Below are 27,402 nucleotides of genomic sequence, written 5' to 3'. Positions count from 1 at the left end.
ACAAAACAAAAAAGAAATATCCTAGCTTGGCACAGTGGTCATGCCTGTAATCCCAACACTTTGGGAGACTGAGACAAGAGGACTGCCACAGGCGAATAGGCTCTACCTCATGTGTCTGGTGCACTTCCTCAGGTGCAGGGCTGTGCCTCAAGTTGTGGGCCTCTTCCCCAAGTCAAGGGGCTATTCCCGAGGGGTAGCGGCTCTCCAGGAGGAAAGGTTATTCGAAAGGTGTGTGGGTTTGATAACAGCCTGGGTAACTTGGCGAGACCTTATATCTACAATAAATAAAAAAATTAGCTGGGCGTGGTGGCATGCACTTGTGGTTCAAGCTACTTGGAAGGCTGAGGCAGAAGGATCAACTGAGCCCAGGAGGTGGAGGCTAAGGTGGCCGTGAGCATGTCACTGCACTCTAGCCTGGGCATCAGAGCGAGACTCCTACTCAAAAAGAAAAAGAAAAGAAATGTCTTTTTCAGATGGGGATGTGACACAAAAATTATAAGGAGCAAAAAAAAAAAAAAGCCCTTCAGTGTTATTTCTGAAGACAAGTCAGTTTTTAATGCAGATCATTCCAGAATATGTGCCTGACCTCCTTTCCTTATTATTTGTGCCACATAGCTATGAAGACATCTTAGATTAATTGCCTGACTTAAACTTTTTTGTTATTGTTATAAAACAGATTTAGTCCTTTAGTTCTGTCATACTGAATGACCATATTGTCTTGATATGATCCCAACACAATGACGCAGCTCTGAGTTTTTAAAAATCAACAGCCATTAGAAAGGCTAACAAAGACACTATTGCTATTTATTTTATATTTGTCCATTAGAAAAGTAAGCCCTTCTCCATTCCCGTCCAGAACCCTAAAGTAATAATGTACTACTGTTTAAAAAAACCAAACACATAAGTATTGGAACATTAAAAGATAGGCCCCCATTTCCAATCTTTTTCTCATCCTGGTACTTAGTGCTTAAAAGCTTTAGAAATGCCACTATAAACAACAACGTTTGCTAGTTGTGTTATGAAAGCAGTTTATAAGTTGGGAATTACTGTGCAAGACCTGACTGGCGATTAAAGCTGTGGTTTGCCAACTTCCTTCTATGAGATATGACCAATACTAGTTGCAACTAAAAGTCAACATACTGTCAAAGCTGTGAAGTATATTAAAATCACCAGAATATCACAAAGGCTCATCCTGGAACTACAGATAGAATGTGTCAGTTAGGAGGACTGGGCTGTTCCAAGGAACAGACTGATCATTTCCGACCACAATCATGCTGGTAGCTGGGTTTTCCGTTAGTCTTTACTAACTGCAGTGAGAAAAAGTCAGGTGAATTGTGCGACTTCCATGTTAACAGCACCACAAAAACGTTTTGTCCTCAGAGCACATCTGGAAAAAGGGAAGAATGCAGACTGCCTCAGTTATTATAAAATCACAACTGATTTAATAACAACTGCAAACTTCCCCCATGGCATACTGGCTGGGAAGAGAAACCAAAAGAAGCGAGTACAAGCCGGGCTCGGTGGCTCAGCCTGTAATCCCGCGCCTTTGGGAGGCTGAAGTGAGTGGATTGCCTGAGCCGGCGGGTTCAAGACCCACCTGGGTAGGCGAGACCTCATCTCTACAATAAATAAAAAAATTAGCCGGGCGTGGTAGCTAAGTGCACCTGTAGTTCCAGCTACTTGGAAGGCTGAGGCGGAAGGATTGCTGGAGCCCAGCAGGTCAAGGCTGCGGTGGCCGGGAGCAGCTACTACACTCCAGTCTGGGTGACAGAGTGAGACTCCAACTCTAAAAAAAAAAAAAGCGAATCCAATGCTAAGTGCAGACGATGGCACTACCTGAAAAGAACACGTATCCATGTATCTCTAAGGAGTTTATCAATAGCTAAGTGTAGAAGATATTCACATAGTGTCAGCACATAAGGAGAGATTTCTGGTTTCTTAAATTCCTATTGCCACTCCTCAAGGAAGAGAGGACAAGTCCTCCTGTCCCCAACTCCTGCCCTGACAATAGCCATGGAAGCCCTGAAGGGCCCTCTGGTCCGAGTGGAAGTGTGTTTGTACTTGGGAATGCTTTAAGAAAGTTCTAAGCATTCGTTTTTTTGTTCGATTTTCTTTTTCCCCTCTAAAATTCTAATCTGCTAGATTATTCTTTTACTACACATTAGCACACTGTTCATGAGGAAGTTTCCGTTCCTCAGGAAACCACAACAGATAGATCTTTTCCAAGTTAGTCCCTCAGGTAAGTTCCACAAATGGCCAAAAACACACCTTCACATTTTTTTTCTTTTTAAAAATGTTGATTTGTTTTTAAGTGGTTACTGCCAATTCACAAGACAGTGACTGTGGAGCTACGCAGGAAGGATTGCATTTGGTGGAGTTGCTGTTCTTAGGTGTGGACATCACCCAGCTCCTGGATCAATGTGGAGTAAACCCTGTTGCCAGACTGCAGCCCACCACCGGCGTCATGTCCCATATCTACAAGGAAATAAGAAACGTGGAAGAGGTAGCACTGATCGTGTGGTCTAATAACAAGCGTTAACACAGACGAACTGCTGTTAAACTTGAAAAGGTATCCAAATAATGAATTCTCTCATTCTCTTTTTCCACCACAAAACTTTCTTAAGATTTATACAGCTATAAAACAACGTGGTTCACCAAAACATGAAAGAAACTTATAAGTAGTATGGTGGCACCTAAAATTACATCATAATAATATTTTTACTATAAATTTAAATTTTTTTAAAAGCCCACTGGGAATATAAAATATTTACGTTCCATACTCAAGAGTGGTATTAAGTATAAAAAATTGCTTTAAATGTCTGTGGTAGTGACCTGGGGATTTAATTTTAAAATATGTGGTTATTTCTTAAAATGAAGAGGCCTTCTCCTCAGGATGAAAAGGAATGCTGAAAGGAAGGAACATTTTGAAATGGGGTTGGTGAAGACCCAGGTCAGTGGGGGAAGAGAAAGGCCAGCTCAGCACCCACAGGGATCTAAGGGTGCTAGTTCCTCCCCAGCTCACCTTGCCAGACCTACACAGCACAGGAAAATGCCATGAGGATTAACTACCAGAGAAGGTGTGGAAATTCACAATCAAGCAATTCGTTACTCAAAGTTTTAAACTGGCAATAAGTTACTTATAAAGTCTCGCCAGTTAGAAAGGATGACTGGACAAGAAATGTCCTTAGCCCATTCACAGCACAATGATGGGGCAACTGAACTGAGATGCTAATTGACACAATTAGCCAGCTTACCTTTACAACACGGTCTGTCCCACAGGTGACCATCAGTCCCCTGGCAATGTCCATGGACATGTGGGAAATGTTATGTTTTCCTTCATGAAAGGTTGCTAGAGAAGTTCGACTAATAAAGAGATAAGAGATCACTGAAAACTCACTAGACTATACCTAGAGCTTTGGAATAAGTTTTATTTAGCAAAAGAAATACAATTAAAACTGTTAGCATTTGTCCCTAAAAATGTAGCCATGGTTTTGAAAACTAACCTTACCATTAAAGAAGGAAAGAAAGCATGATAAATTGCAAGACTGTTTTCCAAAATGTTTTATAAAATTCTCAAACTAAATGGTTTTTACTTTATTTTTTTTACTTGAAAAGTTGACACATTCCTAGATGTAAAAACAAGAACCTTTAGCATAGAAGAGAAACTGCACTGAATGAGACTAACTATATGGTATGAGTAAAGCACTCATCAGAGAGCTGCAGGATTCCCTGAAATCTCTCTGCTATCCAGGGAGCAATGCTCTCTTACAGTGCAGGTGCTAACTCGGCCCTGAAGCTGGCAGCCCTAACTCCCACCACTAATTCATTTACCGATACCAGGGATGAGGTACTAGCTTTCTGATTTGGACCTCTGCTAAGGTTTGCCAGTCTGTTACTTTAAAAAATGATTCAAAGAGAAGGAAAACTAAAACAGTGGTTCTGTTCCAATGGATCTGCCTCAGTCAGGGTGGAATGGGGTATACAGACAGATGTATCTTTCATACAAAGAACTATTTAAGAACAGACAGCTAGGTTGGATTTTTGTCGAAGAAAGAAAATTGGTCCCTAGAGCTTTCTCAGTAGTTGAATTTATTTAAGTGTGTAAGCAAACCTCTGGGTACTGATGTATTTGTGGAGAGCCAGCTCAACTACCGCCATCCATGTGCACATGGGCTTGTTCCTGCACAGCACCTGGAGGGACGTGGGGGCTCACAATGTCCACAATGTTGCCGGACTGGCCTTAGCATTTCTCACAGTGTTCAGGAGGAATTTGTCCCCACCAATGGGGCAGCTTGAGATACACAGTAGCATAAGTCATAAAGTTACAAGAGATCCTCTCTTTAGAAATGGTTTATGAAATTCAGAAGAGATAAACACATGGCTAAAAACATATCCATATCATTTCTTGGCTCGTCTCATTTCCAGTACCCATTAGACAGACATAATAAGATGCAGTAAGACAAAGCTATATAAGCACTCACTCTTCATCTTTGATGGAGTCATAACAGGAATCACAAACCCGGACTTGGAACTCGAAGCCCATGACTGGGTAACTGGAGCGCTTGCTGCTGCACTTGCCACAGACAGCCTGCCCGCATTTCCTGCAGTGATGCTTTGGGTGACCGGCAGGAGGAAAATAGGATGTTAGCCTTTGCTTTCATGCACATGGCCTCCCCTTAGATTAGGGGAACAGGAGTGGGATGGGTATGCCTTGAGTTATAATAACCCCCAATTCAATGCATCAATTAATACAAAAGATAGACAATTTCGATACAGGATTTCCAAACAAACTTGCCTTCTTTATTGATCAAATGCTGCTTTTTTCAGTCACTTACATTATTTGTCTACATGTTAACATTATTAAAACCCAGTTCAAGTTCATTTAGAAGTCTAATCACTAAATTTTGGGAAGGAAAAGAAATCTATTCCTACATTAGAGAAAAGTTTTAAAACAAGTTTTAAATGTGCTACACCCTCATTAAGAAATGAATATGCATGAGCATATGTTTTGCTATTTAATCTCTCAAATTGTGATTCCAGAAATAAACCTCACAAACGTTCTAAGAGTCCGATTATTATTACTGATTTTGATATATTCTTTTACCACTAAAAGCTTAGTGACCAACTTTTCTCTCCCTTCTATTATCTGTTAATGCATAAGAGTAAAATTCATTTCTCCATGTTTCCTTTAGAAGCAGGAACTACCTCACCTATCAATTACAATGCACTAGTTACTGCCACCAATGCATTGCAAGGACTTGGCTGATGATAGAATTCAGGTGCTATTTAAGAGCTTCAGACAGTTATGAGCACTAAAATAATTCCTGCATTGCCTGCCAGTCTTATATCAGACTGTATAATAAATAGCTTCGTGAGTAAAACTATAGAAAGCTTATTTTTATTTTTTGCATCGGGGTCTCACTCTGTCATCCAGGCTGGAGTGCAGTGGCATGACCACGGCTCACCACAGCCTTGAGGTCTTGGGCTCAGGGGATTCTTCTGCCTCAGCCTCCTGAGTGGCAGGGACTACAGGCACATGCCACCACACTGGCTGATTTTTATTTTTTTGTAGAGACGGAGTCTTATTATGTTGTCCAGGCTGTCATAAAGTTTATTAACAGTTATAAACTTTAGGCTAATCCTTCATAGAAGTGCAGCCAGTAATAAAAAGAATAAAATCAGCATTCTTTTATACTTACCTGCACGAATTCATTTTCACCCTGAGTAGCTACCTTCATGACTGCTGTAGAAATGTATCTGTTTGAGGAACCCTAGTATTACATGAATACCTGGTGCTAACAGCATCTACAGGCTATTTGGGGCATGTTTCTTTAATTTAAAAAATAGGGCTGGATACAATGGCTCACACCTGTAATCCCAGCACTTTGGGAGGCTGAGGCAGGAGGGTTGCAGGAGTTTGAGACCAGCCTGGGCAACATAGTGAGACCCTGTCTCTACAAAAAAATTTTTTTTTAAATAATTTAAAATAAAATAAAATAAAAAACTATCCAGGCATGGTAGCACACACCTGTAGTTCCAGCTACTGAGGAGGCTGAGGCAGAAGGATTGCCTGACCCCAGGAGGTGAGGTGAGGTATGATCATGACATTGTACTCTAGCCTGGATGACAGAGTAAGACTTTGATTCAAGAATAAAAAAAAATTAATATAACAAAAATATAAAGTGTTCCAGGTATACTTATAATAGAACAATTTAGAACAATCTAAAATGTGTAGGGTCAGAGTATTGTGGTGAGTTCTAGATTTTACTTTTTATCTGTTTGTGACAGTATAAGGCATATAGTTGTCTGCCCTAATTTATTCTAATTTTGTGCCTAGCCAGTAGAAAACACTGACTTTAATAAGTAATAGTCCTCCTAGACTAAAAGATCTTTTACTTATTGAAAGATAGACTCTCAGGACTTTCTGTGTACCCTGCCTCTCCAATCCAGGAAGAACAATGGAATAGTGAGGTAACAGTCTCACTGGTCGCAGGAAAGGTCTTATTCATTGTTAGTCACATGACAATGATATAAAAAAACAAGAATTAACAGCATTTGCAGCCACAAAGTGTAATTCCCCCAAAACTGACAGATTCATTATGCAAATAATAAAATACAGAATCAACCCAGTGATGACGCAACATGGGTTACTCACTTGTCTCAGCCCTAGTGTCTTTGTGTCCCACATCTGCTTTATGTTCCAGAAAAAGGGCTGCTCACATTTCTGACAAGAATCGCTTTCTAACCACTGAGGAGCCTGAGGTGAACAGAAAGTCAAAGCCAATGTCAGTGCATCTGTATATTTATGCTAATGTTTCAGAAATTAGTACAATTCTATATCTCCTGGTGTTAGTATTTCTTTTCAATTCAGCAATATATTCTACCTGGTTGCTATATTTAATACCATGCTTAATTGAGTAATCATGACAATTTTAGCAGTGGTTATAGGGTTGTTCAATTTGTAATCTGTAGGCAAGAGGGAGGAATTCAATTTGCTGTGTGAACTTTTAACAGTTGTCTTTATAGATTTATTTTTTATGCCAAAGTTGTTTGAAATCTACATCCAGCTGAGTAATAACCCATTGCTTGCAGGATCTGGTAAACAACCACTTGGAAAAGCTCAGAAGGTCAGAGGCTACTAATAGGAGAGGAGCAACAAAACACAACTGCCTAGTTGCTCTGGGTGGGCAACACACTGACAAATCTGTCACCCCTCCCCTCCCAGCTCTTAGCAGTGGTCCCTCCCTCCTGGGAGCCACACAGCTGCATGCAGCCTTCCATGAGCAATGAACTCTGGGATGATGTCTTTCTTCCTACTAATCAATGAGTCATCTGTTGGTCTTCTTTTTCTTGAGATAGTCACAGCCTGTCACACAGTAGGTTTTCAATGCATTTTTGTTGAAACAGAGGACTCAAACTCTCAAAATTACTTTATTAAGAACTTAGAAAATATCCTAAGCAAAAACTTACAAACTGTATCAGATGGACCTGTTAAAATTCTCTTTAACCCCAATCGCCTAACAATATATAGGAGCACTAGCAATAGTAGAAAATACTATTTTCTATGAATTAATCTAAATAAAGATTATGGTGTAAGAAATTGTTTTTTATTGACCTTGAAAGTTAACACTCAAGAAAAAAAAATCTGATAAGAGGACACAATGATGGTAGAATCATAGAATTTCTAAATTACATTGGTCCTTAGAAAATACTCAGTGAAGATATGGAACTTTATAGAGATTCTAAAGGGAGTTTTGGTGGTTTCAAGAATGGGTGCCCCTAGTTCATTATTTTGTTTCCTATTGCATCAGAACTTCTGGTATCTTATTTTGTATATGTCACCACAAATATTCCTGCATATGACAGCCATTTCAAAGGTCTTTATTTCGGGGCGGGGTGGGGGTGGGGGAGCCCTCACAAGTAGACTGAAGTGGGCTGAGATAGGAAATTTTTATTTTTTATTTTTATTTTTTGAGTCAGAATCTCATTTTGCCACCCAGACTGGAGTGCAGTAGCATGCTCACAGCCATTACAGTCTCGACCTGCTGGGTTCAGGAGATCCTTCTACCTCAGTCTTCCAAGTAGCTGGAACTACAGGCATGTGCCATCACACCCGACTAATTTTTTCATTTATTGTAGAGATGAGGTCTTGCCAAGTTGCCCGGGTTGGTCTCAAACCCGTGGGCTCAGGCAATCCTCTCACCTTGGCCTCCCAAAGTTCTACATTATAGGTGTGAGTCACTGTGCCCAGCATATAATAAAAATCTTAACAAAACATTAGTTGTCTGGAATTCAGAAGTCTGGCCCTCAACCAAAACAGAAGGGGAATTAAATACTTTCTTTTTTTTTTGAGGAGAGAAACAAACGAGGCTTGTTTATTAGAATGCAAAAGAGAAGAATTTTCCACAAATACAGAGTGCTGCTTCTCAGTCTATATCAAGAGCAAGACAGTTGAAAATCGTATTCCTGAGAAGAAGCCAAAAGTTACCAATTTGCAAACAAACATAACAGGTGATTTAAACAGAAGATTAAAAATTTTTTTTTTTTTTTTTACAAAAACCAAAATTTCAAGTATTATTCCAGATGACATGGCAAACCAAATGTCGGGGAAGTAAAGGCCCATGTGCTCCCCTTGAGCTTTGTGGGGTCTCAGTGGGGAGGGCTGGAGCAGCACAAGGGAGCAGGGTGTCCTGGCGCCTGTGGCCAACCCTGCACTAGGGATGGCAGTCACTCACACCCAGTAGCAAAAGCCGCTCACTTGACATCCACGTCTAAGGTTAGCAGTTTTGGACACTTGAAGATTTTTTTAATAAACAGAAACATATGCTTATTCTTTCAAATACCATACTATACCCAATTTTAGTCAATTTGTAAATTATAAATTACATTATTTGTGCTACAATCTGTGATATTTAAATCTTATTAGAAGCACCAAACCTATTAAAATAAAAAATATATAAAATGCTGTGGCTTTCCCGACAGCAGAGTATTCTGTACATCCTGTAGGCTGTAAACATATGCTCCCTTCTCCTGAAACAGAATGTGATAAACTTTCCCCTTTCTCTCATGAAACTTTTCCTGAAAAGATTTCTGCTCTCACTGTAGCTATGGAAAAGGTACAAAAGAGCAAATCTGTGCTGCCTCTCTGGGGCAGCTGTCTGTCCTCCGGCTACTGTGAGCCCCAACCAGTGCTCACCAGGAGGGTGGGCTGTGCACCCCCAAAGGCCCCCAGGCCTCTTGGTAGAGTCTCACTAGGAAGGTGAAACGCCACAGAAGAGGCCCACCAGAGTCCCTGCCCAGAGCCCTGCATCCCATGGAGGCTGTGAAAATGCCCTAATGTGTGTGGCTTCAGTATTCTCTAAACACACTCTCGTCGCCTCCACGGCTTACAGCAGCTGGGGCCTCCTGGAGCTTAGTTCTTGAACCTCGTCTGTTCACAGATATGATTGAATTTCATCGCGTGGTGAGCCTTCACCTGAGTGCGGCAGAATATGATTTTTAAAATTCTTGAATGAAAAAATCTGCATTTTTCCCCCTTAGCCTCCCATTTATGACATTATTGGTCTGTTTATATCCATAAGTTTTAAAAATCTGTTTCTTGGTTCACAACAGATTAAAATCTGTCCTAGGAGGAATTAAGGTGGGTAGAACTGAAAGCCAGAACACAGCTTCAGGAGAAACTTTGTCAATCCTACATGAAAAAATATTGTATACCGATACAGCACACAATGATCTGTGGTCCAAATGGTAAAACTGCATCACCAAGAAATGAGTAAACAGTATCAAATTTAGACATTTTCATCAAAATTATGGTCTTTAAAAAGGGTTGGCATTTAAAGAATTATGTTTCAATTATCTAGAGCACTCATTTAACATGAAAGGCCTCTGTCTCTGGCAATGGCAGTTAAACAATGGATTTCCTAACATTTTAACCTGTTTTCAAGTGACTCAATTGCAAGAAGGATTTTTAAAAAATATACAAATAGGTCATCTTTACTTTCTCAATTTCTTTCTAATAGTCATAGCAAGTGGTTGTAATAGCCCAGACTCAGGTTAGGATCCCTTGCATTCATATCCTGGCTCTGCCGATTCCCAGTGCTATGTCCTCAGGCACGTTACTTAACTTCTCTGTGCCTAGGTTTCCTTATTCATAAAATGGAATAACAGCAGTATACACCTCATAAGGTTGTGAAGATTAAATGAGCTAATAGTTGTGAAGTATTCTGAATAGTTCCCAGTATACAGTAAGTGCCACATGGCCACTGTCCAGACAGTGTGCCAAGAGTTTTTATATGCTTTATTTCATCTCCTTTCCATCACAACCCTAGGAGACGTTATCCCTAAAGAAGCTGGCTAAGAGACTGAAGCAATTGTCAGTGAATAGACGGGAATCCTGGGAGATTCAGGAATCTGGCCTGCACCCCTCAGCTTGTCTATTACACGTAGACAGCCTCTGTATGTACGTCCTATTCACTTCTATGTGTAGGGGGTCTCCAAAAATGGCTCAGGGTTACGGCAACCAACAGAACTGAACTTCTGCCCCAGCGAGCATGATTCTGCTGAAAGTCTTAAGAAATAATATTACATTGTTGAACAGGAGGGCAGAGAGGCACAAGGGAAGAAAAAGTATGCTTAAAATAACTTGAGATCCATGAAAATCAAAATCAGAAATAAACAAGCTTATTAATCCTTTGTTAGATGGGTCGTTTGCAAATATTTTCTCCCATTCTGTGGGTCATTGCTTCATTTTGTTGATTGTTTCCTTTGCTGTACAGAAGCACTTTAGCTTGATGCGATCCTATTTGTCTACTTTTACTGTGTGTGCATGCTTTTGAGGTCTTACTCAAGAAATATTTACCCAGACCAATGTCCTGGAATGTTTCTCCAGTGTTTTCTGCTAATAGTTTCATAGTTCCAGGTCTTTAATCCCTTTTTATTTGATTTTTGTATATGGTGAGAGAAAGGGGTCTAGTTTCATACTTCTGCATATGGATATCCAGTTTTCATAGCACAATTTATTAAAGAGACTGTTCTTTCCTCACTGTGTCCTTGGCACCTTTGTCAAAAATGTGCTGACTGTAAATACGTGGATTTCTGGGTTTTCTATTCTGTTCCATTGGTCCAGGTGTGTTTTTATGCCAGTACTATGCTGTTTTGGTTATTATAGTTTTGTAGCATAATTTGGCCAGGAAACGTGATGTCTCCAGCTTTGTTCTTTTTGTTCAGGAATGTTTTGGTTATTCTGGGTCTTCATGTTCCACATTTATTTATGGAACATATTTTAATATAAGAAACCCATAATGTTATTTAATGTTCAGAAATTGTTGTTACACTATAAGCTATCATGAGTCACCCTGCTTATGAAGAAAAAGTTTTGTTTTGTGCTGAGTAGAGCAAAAGAGAATATTAATCAAGTATTATGATTGCTTCACTTTCTTTTCCACATCTCGCTCCATCTGCCTACTCTGAACAAAGATGACATGACAAGAATAATTCCACTGCATTACTGTCACTGATCTCTGCACTCATCTATGTTGCACTAGTATATAAAACGTTATACACTCTGTAATCTACTAGTTTAAATAAAGTTCTCTTTCCAAAATGATTTATTCTAATGATCATTACTTTCTCATTTATATTTTGTGTCTACTTCCAAATAAGGAGCCCCTCTAATTATAGTCTGTCAGGGAAGCAAATTTGCTTCCAACCTGATAGTGTGGTGGTTGCCAGCCACAGTGGGTTGGAAAAGCTCCAGTCAGTACTGACAGGGACTTAAAAAGAAATTCCAGGCAAGCATTGCAGCACTAGAGATTCTGGGCTCAATCCTCTAAGTCCTTGTTAAGAAGATCCTACAAATTGTACAAAACCCTAACTCAGGGTCAGAAACTTACAGATAAAGGCTACTTACTTTTATATGACATTTACTCAGTTAGTTTAAAAATGAAACAAAACTACTAAAAATATGCATCTTTCTGACACAATTTGCATTCCCCCCTTTCACAGAGGCAGTGAACTGCTCACACAGGAAGTACCTTGACTGATGGGACTATCTTTTATTTTTCTAGAGGTACAAATACACTTCATGATGATGAAAATTTGAAGGTAGGAATCCCACTTCTACTTTCTAAGTACTTTCTCTAAAAGATTTTACCAAGGATAAGAACAGCAGGCTGAAACTCAGGTTGTAAAACCCTTGGGAGAGCTGCCACTAGCACTGGGCCCCAATTGTCTCCTTCTATCATCATCCAGGAAATATATCCTCTCTCTGAGTTTCCTCCTCTCTCGAATTAAGACTGAGAAATGATGGGTCAAGAGCCCAGAACAATATATGAGCTGTTCTTGGTGTATGTAACTAGTAACTGATAACTATAAAACACAGTTCAAACAAATATTTCCAAAGAAACTAGTATACATTCTATAACATCAAACATGTATGTTTAGCAATGAGTTACTTTAAGCCTTACCAGATGATTTTTAGAAAAGTCAAAAACAGCAAATAACCAGCAGACATGGAATCAAAATTTTCTCTATTTAGCTTGTCTTATAAGGTTACTGAAAAGCCTAGCAATTAGGATGCCTTGGTATTAAAGACTGCATTCAACTACTTATAGGGTACTCTATTTCCTTCACCAGATTACAAGCTTCTTGCAGGTAAGAATCTCTGCATATAGAATATAGTAAACGTAAAGTCTGGATATGAGTAATGTCACCATCGTTTTTAATAGACTAAACTCCCTTGATTACTACTTCTAGGCTGTGCTAAAAATGAAAGTTTAATCAGGGAAAATCAGACTCACAAATAATCAGAGACAGCACAAAACAGATACATGTGCAGGGTTTGTAGAAGACTCTGCATTAATACATCACGTCCATTGCAATGGTGCATAGCACACTGAATTACACATTGCTTTGAAGGACAGCATGCTGAACAGATCGTGTGACATCATGCAACCTAGTAGATATTGCCATGTAGTATCGATAAACCACTTTCTATGTATATTCACCTAAGTTTCCAGACTCTGTGGCCACTCTTTAGGTGCTCAGCAAATATTTATGATGTTGAACTGTAAGTTATGAACATCCTTCATACTCTAAAATCTCTCTGGAATCAACTCTTTTGCTATCTATACCACAGGTTATAGTTGTCACATAGAAAAAGCAGTGCAGGTAGAGATGAGAATGGAAATCCTGCCTGGAAATCATCTGACTACATCTATAAAAAGCATTAAGAATGTATATGTGCTTGGACCCAGAAGGTCTATTTTCAGAAATTTGTCTGAAATAAATAACTGAACAACCACATAACATTTTTCAAAACAGACAAGACAAAAGAGTGATAGTTTAGACAATTGAGAGTGTCTGTCTAAAGAACTGGAAGAGATTTTATAAGTCATTTCATTTGATTTCACTTTTTATGGGTAAGGGAGAGACATTCAGAGAAAAGAAGGCCCTTCCCTACACAAGCTCTCACAACTAGTCAGTGGCCTTACCAAGTTAGAAATTGAAGTCGCTTGAAATAAACACCATGTTGGCATGGACTCAGTGGAACAGAATTCAAAGGGAAGAAAAAGCAGATAAACAGAAACCTATTTTGGAGAAAAACGTCAAGCACTGAGCTATGCCCTGATGGGAGACACCAAGCACCTCTCAAGTTTCTGTGCAGGGATGCGATGGGATCACAACAGTGCTCTGGAGGAGCTCTGTGCCGTCCAGTTCCTGGATGTGCCAGAACACTCTCTCCAAGCATTCTCTCAGTGTGTTTCTTAAGGCTGAGAACCAGCCTAAATGCTGAATGTATGTATTGTGTGTCACTGGCAGACACTCTCAAATGAATGAAGGAAGCAGTAACTGACACGCGGGGCCTTGTCAGACAATAATCCATAAGCAAGCAAGAAGCTGCAACTATTTGCACACTGCCCAGCATTTACAGTCTTCGGGGTGAACAACCAAAAAGCCAAGCTACTGGGGATCTCTCCTGGTCAGCCCTGGTTTCCCTTGCCTCTTACCTCTTCTCTGCTAACATCCGGTTTCCCTTGCCTCTTACCTCTTCTCTGCTAACATCCATGTTCCACACTGCAATCCCACCATCTGAGGAACAGGACACGAGCTGCCTCGTGAGCTGGAGGTAGCACAGCGACTGCACCCGGTCACTGCAAGTGGCACAAACAATGGTCACTCGTTTCAGTGTGGAAAAGCACAGAAACTCTTCATTTAGGCTCACCTCTCTCCCCTCATTAGAATTAGCAAGTGGCATAGCAATATGAATTCTAGTGTAAACTTTACTTGTCATCCTACTACTCCTACTTTCTATAAAATAAACACTAATACTTCCAAATCATCTCAGTTTAGAGATGAGAACTATGGTTTTCTGGACCAGTCATCATGATGTCCCTTTTTCTACTTGCTCAGAAAAAAAGAACAAAGAAAGTGGAACTCTCTTGCTGCAACACAATTCATATGAACAAGCAGTTAAATGCCACGGAGCTCACTAGCAGCATGTGCATATGTGTGTGTGTACACATGCACACACAGAGGGGGTGAAGACATCTGCCCGCTTCCTGCATGCTTCTCAGACTACCCCTCCTCCCTCCCCCCAGATGCCCAAGAAAACGATCTTGGTCTGCTTACTGCATACAACACCTTTCCTTGGCTAATTTTCAACTTGACTGTGATTATAGTAAACAGTTGAGCCTAACCAGAAACAAGGACAAAAAGAAAAGGGGTGAAGAGGTGTTCCTTTTCCTTTCAGGACTAGAAGGCAAGAACCTAAATACTACAATATTCGTTTAGGTGAAGACAACTGTAAAACCATTTATTACTTCTTAATGAAACACTTTTTGGAATAAAAAAGCGAGTTAGGCACCCAGGTCAAGAAAAGCTTAATATGTTGCACATCATCACCTTCTGTGGTCAAAGTCCTCACCCCCAGTTTCTAACCCAGGCCTTCCTTAAGCAGATATTTCGATGGGGGGGAGGATTCCTTGGGAGAGAAAGTAGCAAATGATCCTTGGTCTAACAAGGAAGAAAATCTTGTACCCTTTCTTTTGCTACTGAACACCAGGCACTCAGGGCTGACAGTAAGCAGTTAAAAGCAGACTGAGTCCTATAAAATTATCATCTTCCAAGATGGAATTTGGAGAAAGTGGTATCAGAAAACTAATGCTTTCTCTCCTGGCTCCCCACAAACACAGATTCTTTCCCCACCCCCACAAATGGTCACTCACTGATGGCCCTGAAGTAAGAGCGTGCGGCCTTTCCTTCCTCCAATGTCCCACATGATGATGCTGTTGTCAGATGCTCCTGAGAAGAGTAACCGTTGAATAGGGTCCCACCAGAGACAGGCAACACTACCTAGGGATTTGTGAGAGACCGAGAGAGAAGGGGGAGAAGGGAGGGAGGGAGAGGTAAGATAAAACTACATCAGGACATATACATCTGACAGTTGAAGACCAAACTAGAACCAGCTGAGTCTTTAAGTAAAAAAATGTATCTTAGCCACATAAAATGGGTCATTCAACCATGTTATCAAGAGTATAGAGAAGACACAACACTATTATTCAATGTTGTAAGATTAGAATTTTCAGTTGTGCATCAAACTACTTTAAATACAAGAAACCCCCCTCCCTCCAGGTTTCTTCTTTTTTGACCTACCAGGCTCAGGGGTTTTCTGCCTCAGCCTTCCAAATAGATGAAACTATAGGCATGCATCACCATACCCCGCTAATTTTTTAATTTATTGTAGAGATGAAGTCATGCCAAGTTGCTCATGCTGGTCTCAAACCCCTGGGTTCAGGCAATCCTCTCCCCTTTGCCTCCCAAAGTACTGGAATTACAGGCATAAGCCACCATGCCTGGCTTGAAAACAAGAATTTTTAAAGAAGTTTGTCCTTGCTCTGTACCAAAAAATTATAAAGTAGCTATATATTGAATGTTAGTTCAGAAAAAGTATTTGAAGAAAAAAATGCTACTCATACTTAATAAGAAAAGTTAGCAAAGTTTACTGTGGTCATTTGACATGAGACAAAAATCTAGGTTATTTCAAGTCTCTAGGACATCGCTGGCATTTTACCCCAAGATCCTGATGTTTAAGAAAATTAAATTAAGTGCCTCAAAAAAAGTCTTTAGGTATACCACACAATTATGCCAAATAATTTAGGAAAAATAAAAAAATTCTAAAAGGTATGTTTCACACTCTACATTGGCTAAGTTATCAAATTTGAGATCCTTGGAGAAATCTTTGCTTCTACAGATTTCTCTTTCAATAGATTCCTTCATTGTTCACTAACTACTGTTTGTGTAGAAAAAGATTATTAATAAGCTTAATAAAATTGAGCCAGTCACACAAGCTAATAATAATTTAGTAAGTATACAGAAAATGAACGAAGCAATATTCAAAGGTAAATAAAAGACACTCGTTTATTACATAACTTTCCAAACAAACAAACAAACAAAAAAAGTGTTCTGCAAAGCCAGTTTCAGTTTATTTTGCATAAATTTTGACCTTGTGTGAGCTATGGCCTATATGCTTCAATTAGAAGCTTAACAGCAGATAACATGGTCTTTCAATATCAAAACTACTAAGAAGTTACCAGAACCCATTTTTCGCTTAGAAACCTCGAAAAAAAATCTAAGAGCCTGGGGGTCATAAGATAATTAGTCATAAACAGAAAGTAGTTTCTTCCGAGGCTTGTGCTTCCTGCCCAAATGTATCTTAATTTGCAATTTCCTTTCTTCTTTTTCCCCTATAAAGTCCCTGATCTGATATATTCCATTTCACCCAAATAGATTGCATAGAGAGCATAGAGTATGTTTAACTTGTTACAACTAAAACACTATTGTCCCTTAGTTCCATCATTAATTCTTTTTTTTTTCTTTTGTTTTTTAGAAGCAGGATATATTGAGAGGACAGAAAAGCTTCCACAGTGGGAGGGGACCCAAGGGGGTTGCCCCATCATTAATCCTTACAATAAATTCCCATTTTTCATACATCAGATGGCCTCAAAGCTTATAATTTGTGATTCACATCAAAATTTGATCCTGTGATCTGTATAAAAACGGTATTACGTTACAGCTTAGAATTTAATGACATCTCTTTATTATATGTGTACATGGCGAATTACTCAATACAATAAATGGAATTTTAAAGCCTCTCCACAGAGCTTTGCCAATTCACGGCACTATAGAAATAATGAAATTTCACCCACTAATTTTTTTGTCCTTGAACCCTACTCAGGAAAACAAAAAACAAAAAACCCTACTCAGGTATGTTTCCCAAGTAGAGGCTGAATCAGCCCATACATTTCTTCTAATTGTATCAATCCTTTGGGTCTTGTTCAGTGTCCTAGAAACTGACAAATAAAACTAAAAAATAATACTAATTCCTCCAAAGGCCTTATCACCGAGAAGAAATTTTAAAGGTCTTCAGAAAACAATAAGACTTTTAAAAGGCAAACAATACAGAAAGTATCATCCGCAAAGGCAACTTGGGATTTTGACAATATAAAACAAACCCATCACCCAACCTCACTTAGTTTCCACTCTAAAGCCCATGTCTAGCTTAACAAATTGAAATCTTACAGATCATGAGGAGTTGATCATTCATAAAACCACAGAGCTAAGAACTGAATCCGGATGACCAAATTGGGGAAAGGCTGGTGGGTGATATACAGCCTACCTTCGTGTCCTTTGAGGGTTGTAATAACTGAACTCGTGTTCTGTTCAAGCTTCAGCAGGGTGATCTGTCCAGAATAATCACCAACAAAAGCATACTGAGTGTCAAAGTCATATCTGAGAAGCAGCAGTCAAGGACATAGAACAGAATACCCCGGAAAATCCTACTGGAGAGATACCAGCCTTAGTCAAAGTTAGTTTTCAAGGTTAGAAAATGTGCATCTTACTGAGAATAAACAAAAACCTAAAACCATGACAAAAAAGGAAATACCCAACTAAAAATCATGTAATATGTAAGTATCAAAGGAAAAAAATTAATACAGCAGTCATTACTGGGAAAATTAAGATTCATTCATTCAAGAGTTGAGCACCTGTTACTCTACAAAGTAATATCCTAGAAACTGACAATAAAAAAGATAAGAACTAGTAGAGAAGGCAGATATGAAAATAAGTAGTTATAATCAAAGCATAATGAAGTATAAAAGAGTAAAATTGCTAAATAATGAAAATAGCAAGAAAGCACTGTAACCAACAGCTAGCTATCCATAAAGTATCTCTGAAAATAATGTAAAACTGACAGCAAATACAAGACATAGACCTCTTTCTTGTGGCCTACATAATTTAGCTTAAATGAAAGCGATTATTTTCTTTAAATTATAGTGGACAGTTCAATAGTTCAAAAGGCAGTGATTTGTGGTAGTATTCAATTTAAATTTTAAAAACATATTAACTATTGGTAACAACTCATTACTTTCTCAGTTTGTGGCTTTAGAAATTTGTGGAAAACCAGTAATTTATACAAAATAGGGTAAGTACTATTTACAATAGGATAACTACTACCATTCCAAAACACAGGTCAAAAGAAACACCGCAAGCTAGGCCATGGCTGTGATTCTGAGTCATGTTCTATAAATCCATTATGAGAGGCCTCACACATAACGGGAGCACTCATTGAGCACACCATACATCTGAGTATTCTTCCCTTGTTTGATCTTAAAGTATATGGTAGTATTTTAAATATACCTTGCTGGGCATTCATTTGTAGCAAAATTTTATTTATTAAAAAAAATTTTGTTATTTATAGAGTGGTGGGGTACAAATGAGGATTAACTATATGAGTAGGCTGCATGCAAGTGAAGTTTGGGCTTCCAACTAGGCCTTCACTCCCCCGGTAGTGAACCGGTACTCTTTGTGTTGTCACATGTAGCAAAGATTTTAAATAAAGGCTTTCAATAGGTTGGGCATGATGGTTTACGTCTGTAATCCCAATACTTTGGGAAGCCAAGGCAAGAGGCCAGGAGTTGAGGCCAGGAGTTCTAGACCAGCCTGGGCAACAGAGTGAGACTCCAAAAAGAAAAATGGCTTTCAATAGAAAGGAAAAACATTACTGTGCCAGACATTCAACTCTGAGAAACTACCAAAGGACATCTGTCGGTTGTTGACAGTCTTGATCTTGCCATCACTAAGCGACCAGAGGTAGCCTTAAGCAAGGGCAAGGTCTGAATGAAACAAATTTCATGTAGTAGTAGGGAATTTTTAAGGCAGTAACTGTTAGCATTTTGGCAGATGCTGAGACACCTCTGAGAGTATGTATTATAAGGATTACAAACCTTCTCTACCAAAAAAAAAAAAAAGCATACACAAAACTTTTGTGAAGAACTCCTTGTAGCCCAGTTTTGTATCCCAGGGCTATGAACACTTTCTTTACACAATAAAAAGTCAATGTGAAATGCAAAGACATGAGGGGAGGGATTTGCATTAATGGACTTGGGTTTCCCATGATTTTATATTAAAAACCTATAGCACTTTCCAGCAGAGAACAGCAATACATTTAATTCTTCCTCTTCTTTTTTTTTTTTTTTTTGAGTCGGAGTCTCACTCTGTCACCCAGGCTGGAGTGCAGTGGCACACTCCACTCACGGCCACCACAGCCTCAACCTGCTGGGCTCAGGCAATCCTTTTGTCTCAGCCTTCCAAGTAGCTGGACCTAAAGGCATACGCCACCACACCTGGCTAATTTTTCTTGATTTACTATAGAGACAAGGTCTTACCTAGTTGCCCAGGCTGATCTCGAACCCCTGGGCTCCCAAAGTGCTAGAAATTACAGGCATGAGCCACCACACCTGGCTTACTATTCTTAATAAATACAACTTATACCCCCCAAAAAGGAGATACAGAAATTCTTGAAGTTTAGGTGAAATAAGTAGATGTCACTCAGTCTTTAGATCTCAATTAACAATTAATGACCAGATTCAGAACCAAATACTGAGAAGAAGAGGTCAGAGGAAGGCAAGATCCAGTGCCTGGAAGGATACTGCAGACATGAAGCCCAGGAAGTGAAGCCATGCCGCCCAAGCATGCTCCCACTCCGTGTGCACATCCAGCTAACACACTTGTCATGGCCCGTGCTGATCACCCACTCGGCGGCCAAACTGAAGATTATCGCAGACACCCGGTTCTGATGAGCTGTGGAAACAGAAAGGTGGAGACATGGGATCTTCAGAAACGACAGAAGAACTGAGGCTCAACTTCTCAATGCAGTTGGCCACTACATCCTTGCACATGGCTACACAGTCATGTCCTGGGAATGCCTGTCCTCTGTGGGCACATTAGACAACCTGCCCCACCCAACACACTAGCACAGGCTCTCTCCAACACCTGTCCTCCATCCCCCACACACAATCCCACCAGAAGTTACACATCATTCAAGAGAAAAGCTCAAGAGGGATTCTAATAATAGATGAGCAAATAGTTTTTTTGCTATGCACAAGAGAACATTTTTACTTTGCTCTAAAAAAACCCAAAAAAACCTTAACTACGTAGAAAGCAGTAGTCTTTTCTCAACAGAGCAATGTTTTTTTATTGTCTAAAACTTTAGTGTTTTTACCATTACAAATATTTGCATTGTAAATAAGAGCAAAAACACTAAAAAATAGTGTTAAGCTTTCTGTTCCTGGAATAATTTTTGTTAGCATGCAACTTTTTACTATTTATGGAGACAAAGTATTTGTAAAGTTCTGTATTCCAAAATAGTAGCTAAGAATGAAGAAGGTATTCTATTACCTAACTTCTGAGATTTCCAGGTTGATTATAAGCCACACCAGGGCAGTAACCTGCCTTCTACTTTATCTGGTACAGAACCTTGCATGCAGTTGGAGTCTAGAAAATGCCCAGTCTGATTAATGAAGTCAGAAGCTACACAGAGAAACTGCTGACCTTGCTCTCAGCTGCATAGACCGCTTTGGAAGAACTGAAGAACTCTCCCCAAAAGTTTCTGTGAAGGTTAGATACATCCATTGCTAAAAGATTATGTCTAACAATTAAATACTCATGAAGGATCCTGAAACTTGAAGGGAACTCTGATAGCTGTAATCTTAAATTTGAGTACAAGTCTCAGCTAACTACAACTAACATGAGTTGAGATCTGACTCAGTGACTGGTGTGGGGTGCGGTGCTTGTTCTGCTTTAATATTTGATTTGCATAAATACTTACAAGATACGCAATATGCCCATTTTCAGATAAGAAAACTGAGAAGCAAACACATTAAGTCATGTGTAAAGTCTAATGAGTGACAGATTAACTTGGTCTGTCTGACCCCAAACACTTTCTCCACTACATCTGCAGTTGTCAAACTCAGGACAAACAGTGATGAGGTAGGTTATACTAGGTTGTGGTAAATATGTTGGAGTGAAAAGCCAACTACCTTTTTTTGGGAAGGAACTGTCCTATATTTAAGATTATACCAGTTCTGCTGTTTTGTTTTTTAGATGTCCTTTCTTTTATGAAATTATGGTGCAATACAGTAATGCTTATTTTGCTTCATTTTTATTTTTTAAACTCTCTCACTTGGCAAAATAAAAAATCTGGTAATCCCTATCTTAGCTCTCCAAATGTTTTCAAAAATGTTGATAGTCAAAGAAATACAAAGGTCTAGAAACCACTACAAAAACCATGCTGTCATATAGTCCAGAGAACTTTGACAACCAAAATATACATAAAAATAACATGATGCATATAAATATGAAATAATTTGATAAATAACTTAATGATAGATGAAATAATTTATTAAGGAATTTGCCTTTTGACAAAAAATACTGACTAGACATATAAGTAAAAGTCTCCAAATGCCTAAGTATATACGTCATAAAAGGACTTGCAGATTCTTGATTATTTTAAAGATAAACCTGCGAGTGATAGCTGACAATTCAAAGCTGTCTCTGCTGCTGTAATAACACTGCAGCACTCCAAGATTGGAAAGTGTTACCATTCATTGTCACAAAACAGATTCCCAACAAACATACTCCAAGTTCAAAGGTATGGTCACTGTTGTAGCACTTTTCTCTTATTTTAAATTTGAAATAGGTGAAATAATATCTAGAAAAAAGCAATTTGGCCTTCTTATTAAAGTTCAAAAAACTCGTTCCTGTATCCTATTATTAGACCAAATTTCACCAAGATGAATAACATATACATAAAACATCTAGACTCTAATGTTCACCTTTATGCACAAGCAAGAAATATAAAATTTTAGCAAAATAGGCTGAATAAAATGAGGCTAACTATGTTTTCAGGCAAAATTTCTGGGAATTAGTTAATTGGTCTGATGGGAATTCACAGCTTAATCAAATTGCCTTGGTTTTGCAATTTCAACCCAAAGTTAACACTGGGAACTTGCGTTTATTAACTTTTAAAATATCAAACTTACAAGGCAAAGTAAAAACTGAGAAAAATGAATATGTCACAGACGTTCTAAAGCATTGATAGCTTTGAAATGAAAGGTGCAATGAGAAAACACTACAACTCCCTGGGAATATGGGCAAAATCATGAATAGGCAGTCATAAAAGATGATAAATGGCTAAAAAATTACATAAAGATCAAATAATTTTCAAAATAAGAATTTCCTGACTTTAAACTGGCAAAAAAATAAAATTTATGCGGCAGCAATGTTATGAAAAGTCAAAGAGCACCAATCTCAGTCACCACTCATAGGACTGTAAAAATTTAAGACTACTATTTAGAGTTAGTAAGATGTTAAAAGAAGAAAATAAAACTAAACAAACAAACACAAAAATCTGTCAGTGATATATATATATATATATATATTTAAGATTATACCATATAATTGTTGTTAGGAAGCAGTTTGCAAAATAAATCTAGAGCATTACAAAGCTTTTAATATTTCACCCAGTTATTCCACCTATAGGAATTTGTCTTAAATAGAAATAATTAGAATTACAGGAGTAAAGTCAGAGTAACAGTTAACACACACACATACACATATGTATATACATTTACACATATGTATAAATTGTACACACACTCAGATATATACATGTATATATAGTAGTGGTATCAAAAATAGAAGAACACGTCTAATAATAGAAAAATGGTTAAATTAAATCTGATACATGTACCCAATATACAAAATTTTAAATGTTAATGAGCAGGAAAAAGATGGCAAGTAATTCTGGGTTTGTTTTTGTTTTTGAATAGAATTCTTACTCTGTTGCCCAGGCTGGAGTGCAGTGGCACACTCACAGCCACTGCAGCCTCGACCTGCTGGGCTCAGACGATCCTTCTGCCTCATCCTTCCAAATAGCTGGACCACAGACATATGCCACCATGCCCAGCTAAGTTTTTGATTTATTGTAGAGATGAGGTCTCACCAAGCTGCCCAGACTGGACTCGAACCTGTGGGTTCAGGCTATCCTCTCACCCTGGCCTCCCAAAGTGATGGGATTACAGGCATGAGTCACAGTGTCCGGTGACAAGTAACTCTAAAGAACTAATGTCTCTCACATAGTTGGGGAGACAAAACTAAAACATTAGCCAGTCCTCTTTTGATGGGCAGCATGGTTGGTTCCGTGTTCTTGCTATTGTGAACAATGCTGCGCTAAACATACGTGTGCGGGTATCTTTTTCATAGAGTGATCTGAGTTCTTCCGGGTATATTCCCAGTAAGGAGATTGCGGGTTCATATGGAAGGTCGATTTTTAGATCTTTTAGGAATCGCCACACTGTTTTCCACAGAGACTGTACTAGTTTACACTCCCACCAACAGGGTAGAAGTGTTCCCTTTTCGCCACATCCTCTCCAGCATCTATTGTTTTTAGAGTTATTGATGATGGCCATCCTGACTGGAGTTAGGTGGTATCTCAGTGTAGTTTTATTTTGCATTTCTTTAATGACTAGTGAGGCTGAGCATTTTTTCACGTATCTGTTGGCTACTCGTATTTTTTCTTTTAAGAAGTGTCTATTCATATCTTTTGCCCACTTGGTAATGGAGTTGCTTGTTTTTTTCTTTTCAGCCCATTTGAGTTCCTTGTAGATCCCAGATGCTAGGCCTTTGTCAGACATACCCATAAAGGAGGACAAAATCACGACCTTCACAGCAACCTGGATGAACTTACAGTCTTTAATACTGAGTGATGTATCACAGAAACAAAGAACTGAGTATCACATGTTCTCATTCATAAGCGGACCTTGAACAATTATCATAATACTATAAGAAAAGGATTGGCAGTAGTGGAAAACTGCCAGGGGGGTGGGGGCGGGATTGGCAGTATTGGGAACCTGCCTGGGGAGGGGGCAAACCTCATCAACAAGGATACCTGCATAATGAACATTTGTATACCTAACCCTGACTTTTACTCCACGTCTTCAAAATTAAAAAATTAAAAGAGAAGAAAAAAACTGAAATATTAACATGAAAACCTAATTTTCATCATAAGAGATGATGCTCCAGTTTTGTGTCGTTTTACATGTATATGTGTGCAAGAGAGTATGTGTGTGTATTATAATTACCTGGGTAGGTCTTGATAAAGTTCATTTTATTAAAATCTTCAGAAACATGAAATTCCTAAAAGTAAACACATACAGTAAGAACACAGTTATGGTTTTAAAAACAACAGGAACTCAATTTTAAAAATGAAGTAAAATCCGAACATGATTATCACAAGACATAGGACTTAAGATCTGCTATTTAAGGACAATATGAATTGCTTCTTTCTTCAGACCTGTCCTCAGGCTATCATTTCTCTGGGAATGTAGACCAAATTGAATGAGGAGAGTGCTGCTGACCAGCACCATATGTTTGTCCATTTCTCGCTTCACAAGTGAATACGTTGTAGTCTCTTTCCCTTGAGCTGCAAAATTGTATTAATTTTGCTCTCTTGGTTACACAAAAAGCAGATCCCTCAAGATGATGCATATAAAGCAAAACTGCAAACATCCCCATCACTAACAGGGTTCTCAGCTACAGTAAAAGTAAAGTAGTGGGCATCTCAGTAATTTAGTGGGGGAAATTATGCCTATGTAATATGTAAACACACGAAAAAAATGTAGAAATTTAGAGACTGTTGGTGACTTTTGTCTTCTTTTAATATTCTTGTATTTCCCAAATTTTCTATAGATTATGTGATTCTTTATAACTTGGAAAAAATTAAAAGTGCATGCTACTTTATTTTTATTTTTTTTTGAGTCAGAGTCTCATTCTGTCACACAGGTTGGAGTGCAGTGGCACACTCATGGCCACCACAGTCTTGACCTGCTAGACTCAGGTGATCCTTATGCCTCAGCCCTCCAAGTAGCTGGAACTATAGGCGTGCACCACCAAGTCCAGCTAATTTTTCTTGATTTATTGTAGAGACGAGGTCTTGCCAAGTTGCCCAGGCTGGTCTCGAACCTCTGGGCTCAGGCAATCCTCTTGCCTCGGCCTCCCAAAGTGCTGGGATTACAGGCGTGAGCTACCGCATCTGACCAAAAGTACAAACTTCTTAATAAAAAAAATAAGCCTCAGTGTAAAATTGAAAAGTTAAAACTCTAAAGAAAAATTACTAATTAAGAAATCCTATTGATCAATGCTTGACACGAACATTATAAACTGTTGACTAACCAGAGTGAGGGGGAAAACGTATACAAAGGAATATGGATCTCTTGTTCTCCATCTTGATTTTACAAAGTACAAAAATGTATCAGCATTGCATATATTAATCTGTATTGGGTAGAAGATGAATAGATCAATTGCTAGCTAATGCTAAACTGGGTTTCCATTGCCCTTTCCCACCAGAGATGTAAAAGCTCTTCCTATAGCCACAGTCTCCTCTTGAACCAGAAGATGCATGAGCATTTCCACCACTGAACTATCGGAGCCTTGCACTTGGTGGCTTCTACTTACATATGTGCATGCACATCATCATGATGTTCTATAAGAGTTTCAGGATGTAATCCCGCGCCTTTGGGAGGCTGAGGTGAGTGGATTGCCTGAGCCCGTGGGTTCGAGACCCGCCTGGGCAGGTGAGAGCTCATCTCTACAGTAAATCAAAAAATTAGCCGGGCATGGTAGCGCATGCCTGTAATTCCGGTTTCTTGGAAGGCTGAGGCGGAAGGATCGCCGGAGCCCAGCAGGTTGAGGCTGCGGTGGCCGGAGCGGCCACTGCACTCCAGTCTGGGTGACAGAGTGAGACTCCAACTCAAAAAAAAAAAAAAAAGAGTTTCAGGAGAAGGAGGAGAGCTTGGGCACTCATCATGACATGATGCATTTCCAGCAGCCCTCACCACCTGTCTACAGCCATGTGACCTACTTGGGCAGAACCTGAACTTCCCAATGGCTCTTTCTTCTCAGCCCTTAAACACAATAAAGGCTTCTTCTTTAATTTAAAAACAACAGTGAGTCTCTTAACTATATGACAACTTTCCTCCTCTTTGTCTCGGCCAAAAAGAGGCTACTCTCAGACTCCCTGGCTCCCTCACCTCCTGGACACTCTTGAGTTCACAGCATATCAGGGAAGTCCACCATTGTATGGAAGAGCTCTCCCTGCCTATGAACTGTTGTCCCACAGATCCTGTTCTAGTCCTGATCACATCCTCTCTCGGCTGCCCTTGATGCTGCTCCTCACCCTCTCTGAAACTCACTAACCTCTCTGGCTTCGATGGTTGTACTATCCTGGTTGGCCCTCCCCTAACTCTGCCCATTTTGCCTGTGTCTCTCCTGTGGGCTCCCAGTCCTCTGACATTCCCTTAAATATTGACATTCCCCAGAAAATGGAACCTTGGCCCTCACTCTTCTCAATCTACCCACAATCTCCAGTTAATGGCAGCCACGGGTGTAGTTTCCACTGATATCTATGTTCAGAGAACTCCCAACTCCAGGTCACTTGAGGTTCAGGCTCATGCACCCATGTGTCAAAACTGAGCTTGCCACATTTCCCCAAAAAACATCAGCATCTTTTCTGTCTCTGAGGACCACTAACCTTCTGGCTAGAATCTGAAAGTCACCTCAACACTGCTCTCTATTTCAATACCCACGTCTATTCAAATCCAGCCCCAATTCCCGGCTAGTTCCTGAAGTCACTACCTCTTCTCCGTCACCACCTCTGTGTTTCACAGTCTCATGTTGGGGTCTTGAAGCAGCCTAACTGGCACCCTCACTTTCAGTCCTGCCTCCTCAGAGCCACCTTCCACACACTGGGCACTGAGCACAAAGAACAGAAACCTGATAATTCCACCCACCCCCTGCTTCACAATCCCCAGCGGCTCTCCACTGTGCAGTTTCCCTAAAGGTTCACCTAGAGGACTTGCTACAACATAGATCCCTAAGCCCCTCTCAAGTGATTCTAAAGCTATGGGTCTGGCGTAGAGCCGAGGACTCTGTATTTTATTTAGTCCCCTAAATGAATCGTATGACTATGTAAGTTTGGGAAACTCAACTCCTTAATGTCACAGTCAAGGG

General features: G+C 39.4%; 1 protein-coding gene across 2 annotated transcripts in view; it reads right to left on the bottom strand.

Moving 5' to 3' along the window:
* Positions 1-2,275: 2,275 nt before the first annotated feature.
* The window catches only part of WDFY1 (WD repeat and FYVE domain containing 1), a 33,764-nt gene continuing 8,637 nt past the window's right edge, over positions 2,276-27,402 (bottom strand). Inside the window, exons 3-11 of one of the 2 annotated variants that reach the window (XM_021717165.1) lie at positions 24,477-24,531; positions 19,986-20,136; positions 17,675-17,787; positions 15,225-15,351; positions 14,045-14,150; positions 6,656-6,757; positions 4,482-4,612; positions 3,255-3,363; positions 2,276-2,475 (exon numbers count right to left, since the gene is read on the bottom strand). In XM_021717165.1, the coding sequence (XP_021572840.1) occupies positions 2,416-2,475; positions 3,255-3,363; positions 4,482-4,612; positions 6,656-6,757; positions 14,045-14,150; positions 15,225-15,351; positions 17,675-17,787; positions 19,986-20,136; positions 24,477-24,531 (954 nt within the window). In that variant the 3' untranslated portion in view covers positions 2,276-2,415. The remainder of the gene's footprint in view (positions 2,476-3,254; positions 3,364-4,481; positions 4,613-6,655; positions 6,758-14,044; positions 14,151-15,224; positions 15,352-17,674; positions 17,788-19,985; positions 20,137-24,476; positions 24,532-27,402) is intronic. The other variant, XM_021717166.1, reaches the window with a different exon arrangement.

The sequence above is a fragment of the Carlito syrichta genome, unplaced genomic scaffold (genome assembly GCF_000164805.1).
Source record: "Carlito syrichta isolate Samal-C Ts95f unplaced genomic scaffold, Tarsius_syrichta-2.0.1 Scaffold309429, whole genome shotgun sequence".
NCBI classification, from domain to species: Eukaryota; Metazoa; Chordata; class Mammalia; order Primates; family Tarsiidae; genus Carlito; species Carlito syrichta.
The sequence above is the reverse complement of the archived record's forward strand: the minus strand, read 5'-3'. Positions and strand labels throughout refer to the sequence as shown.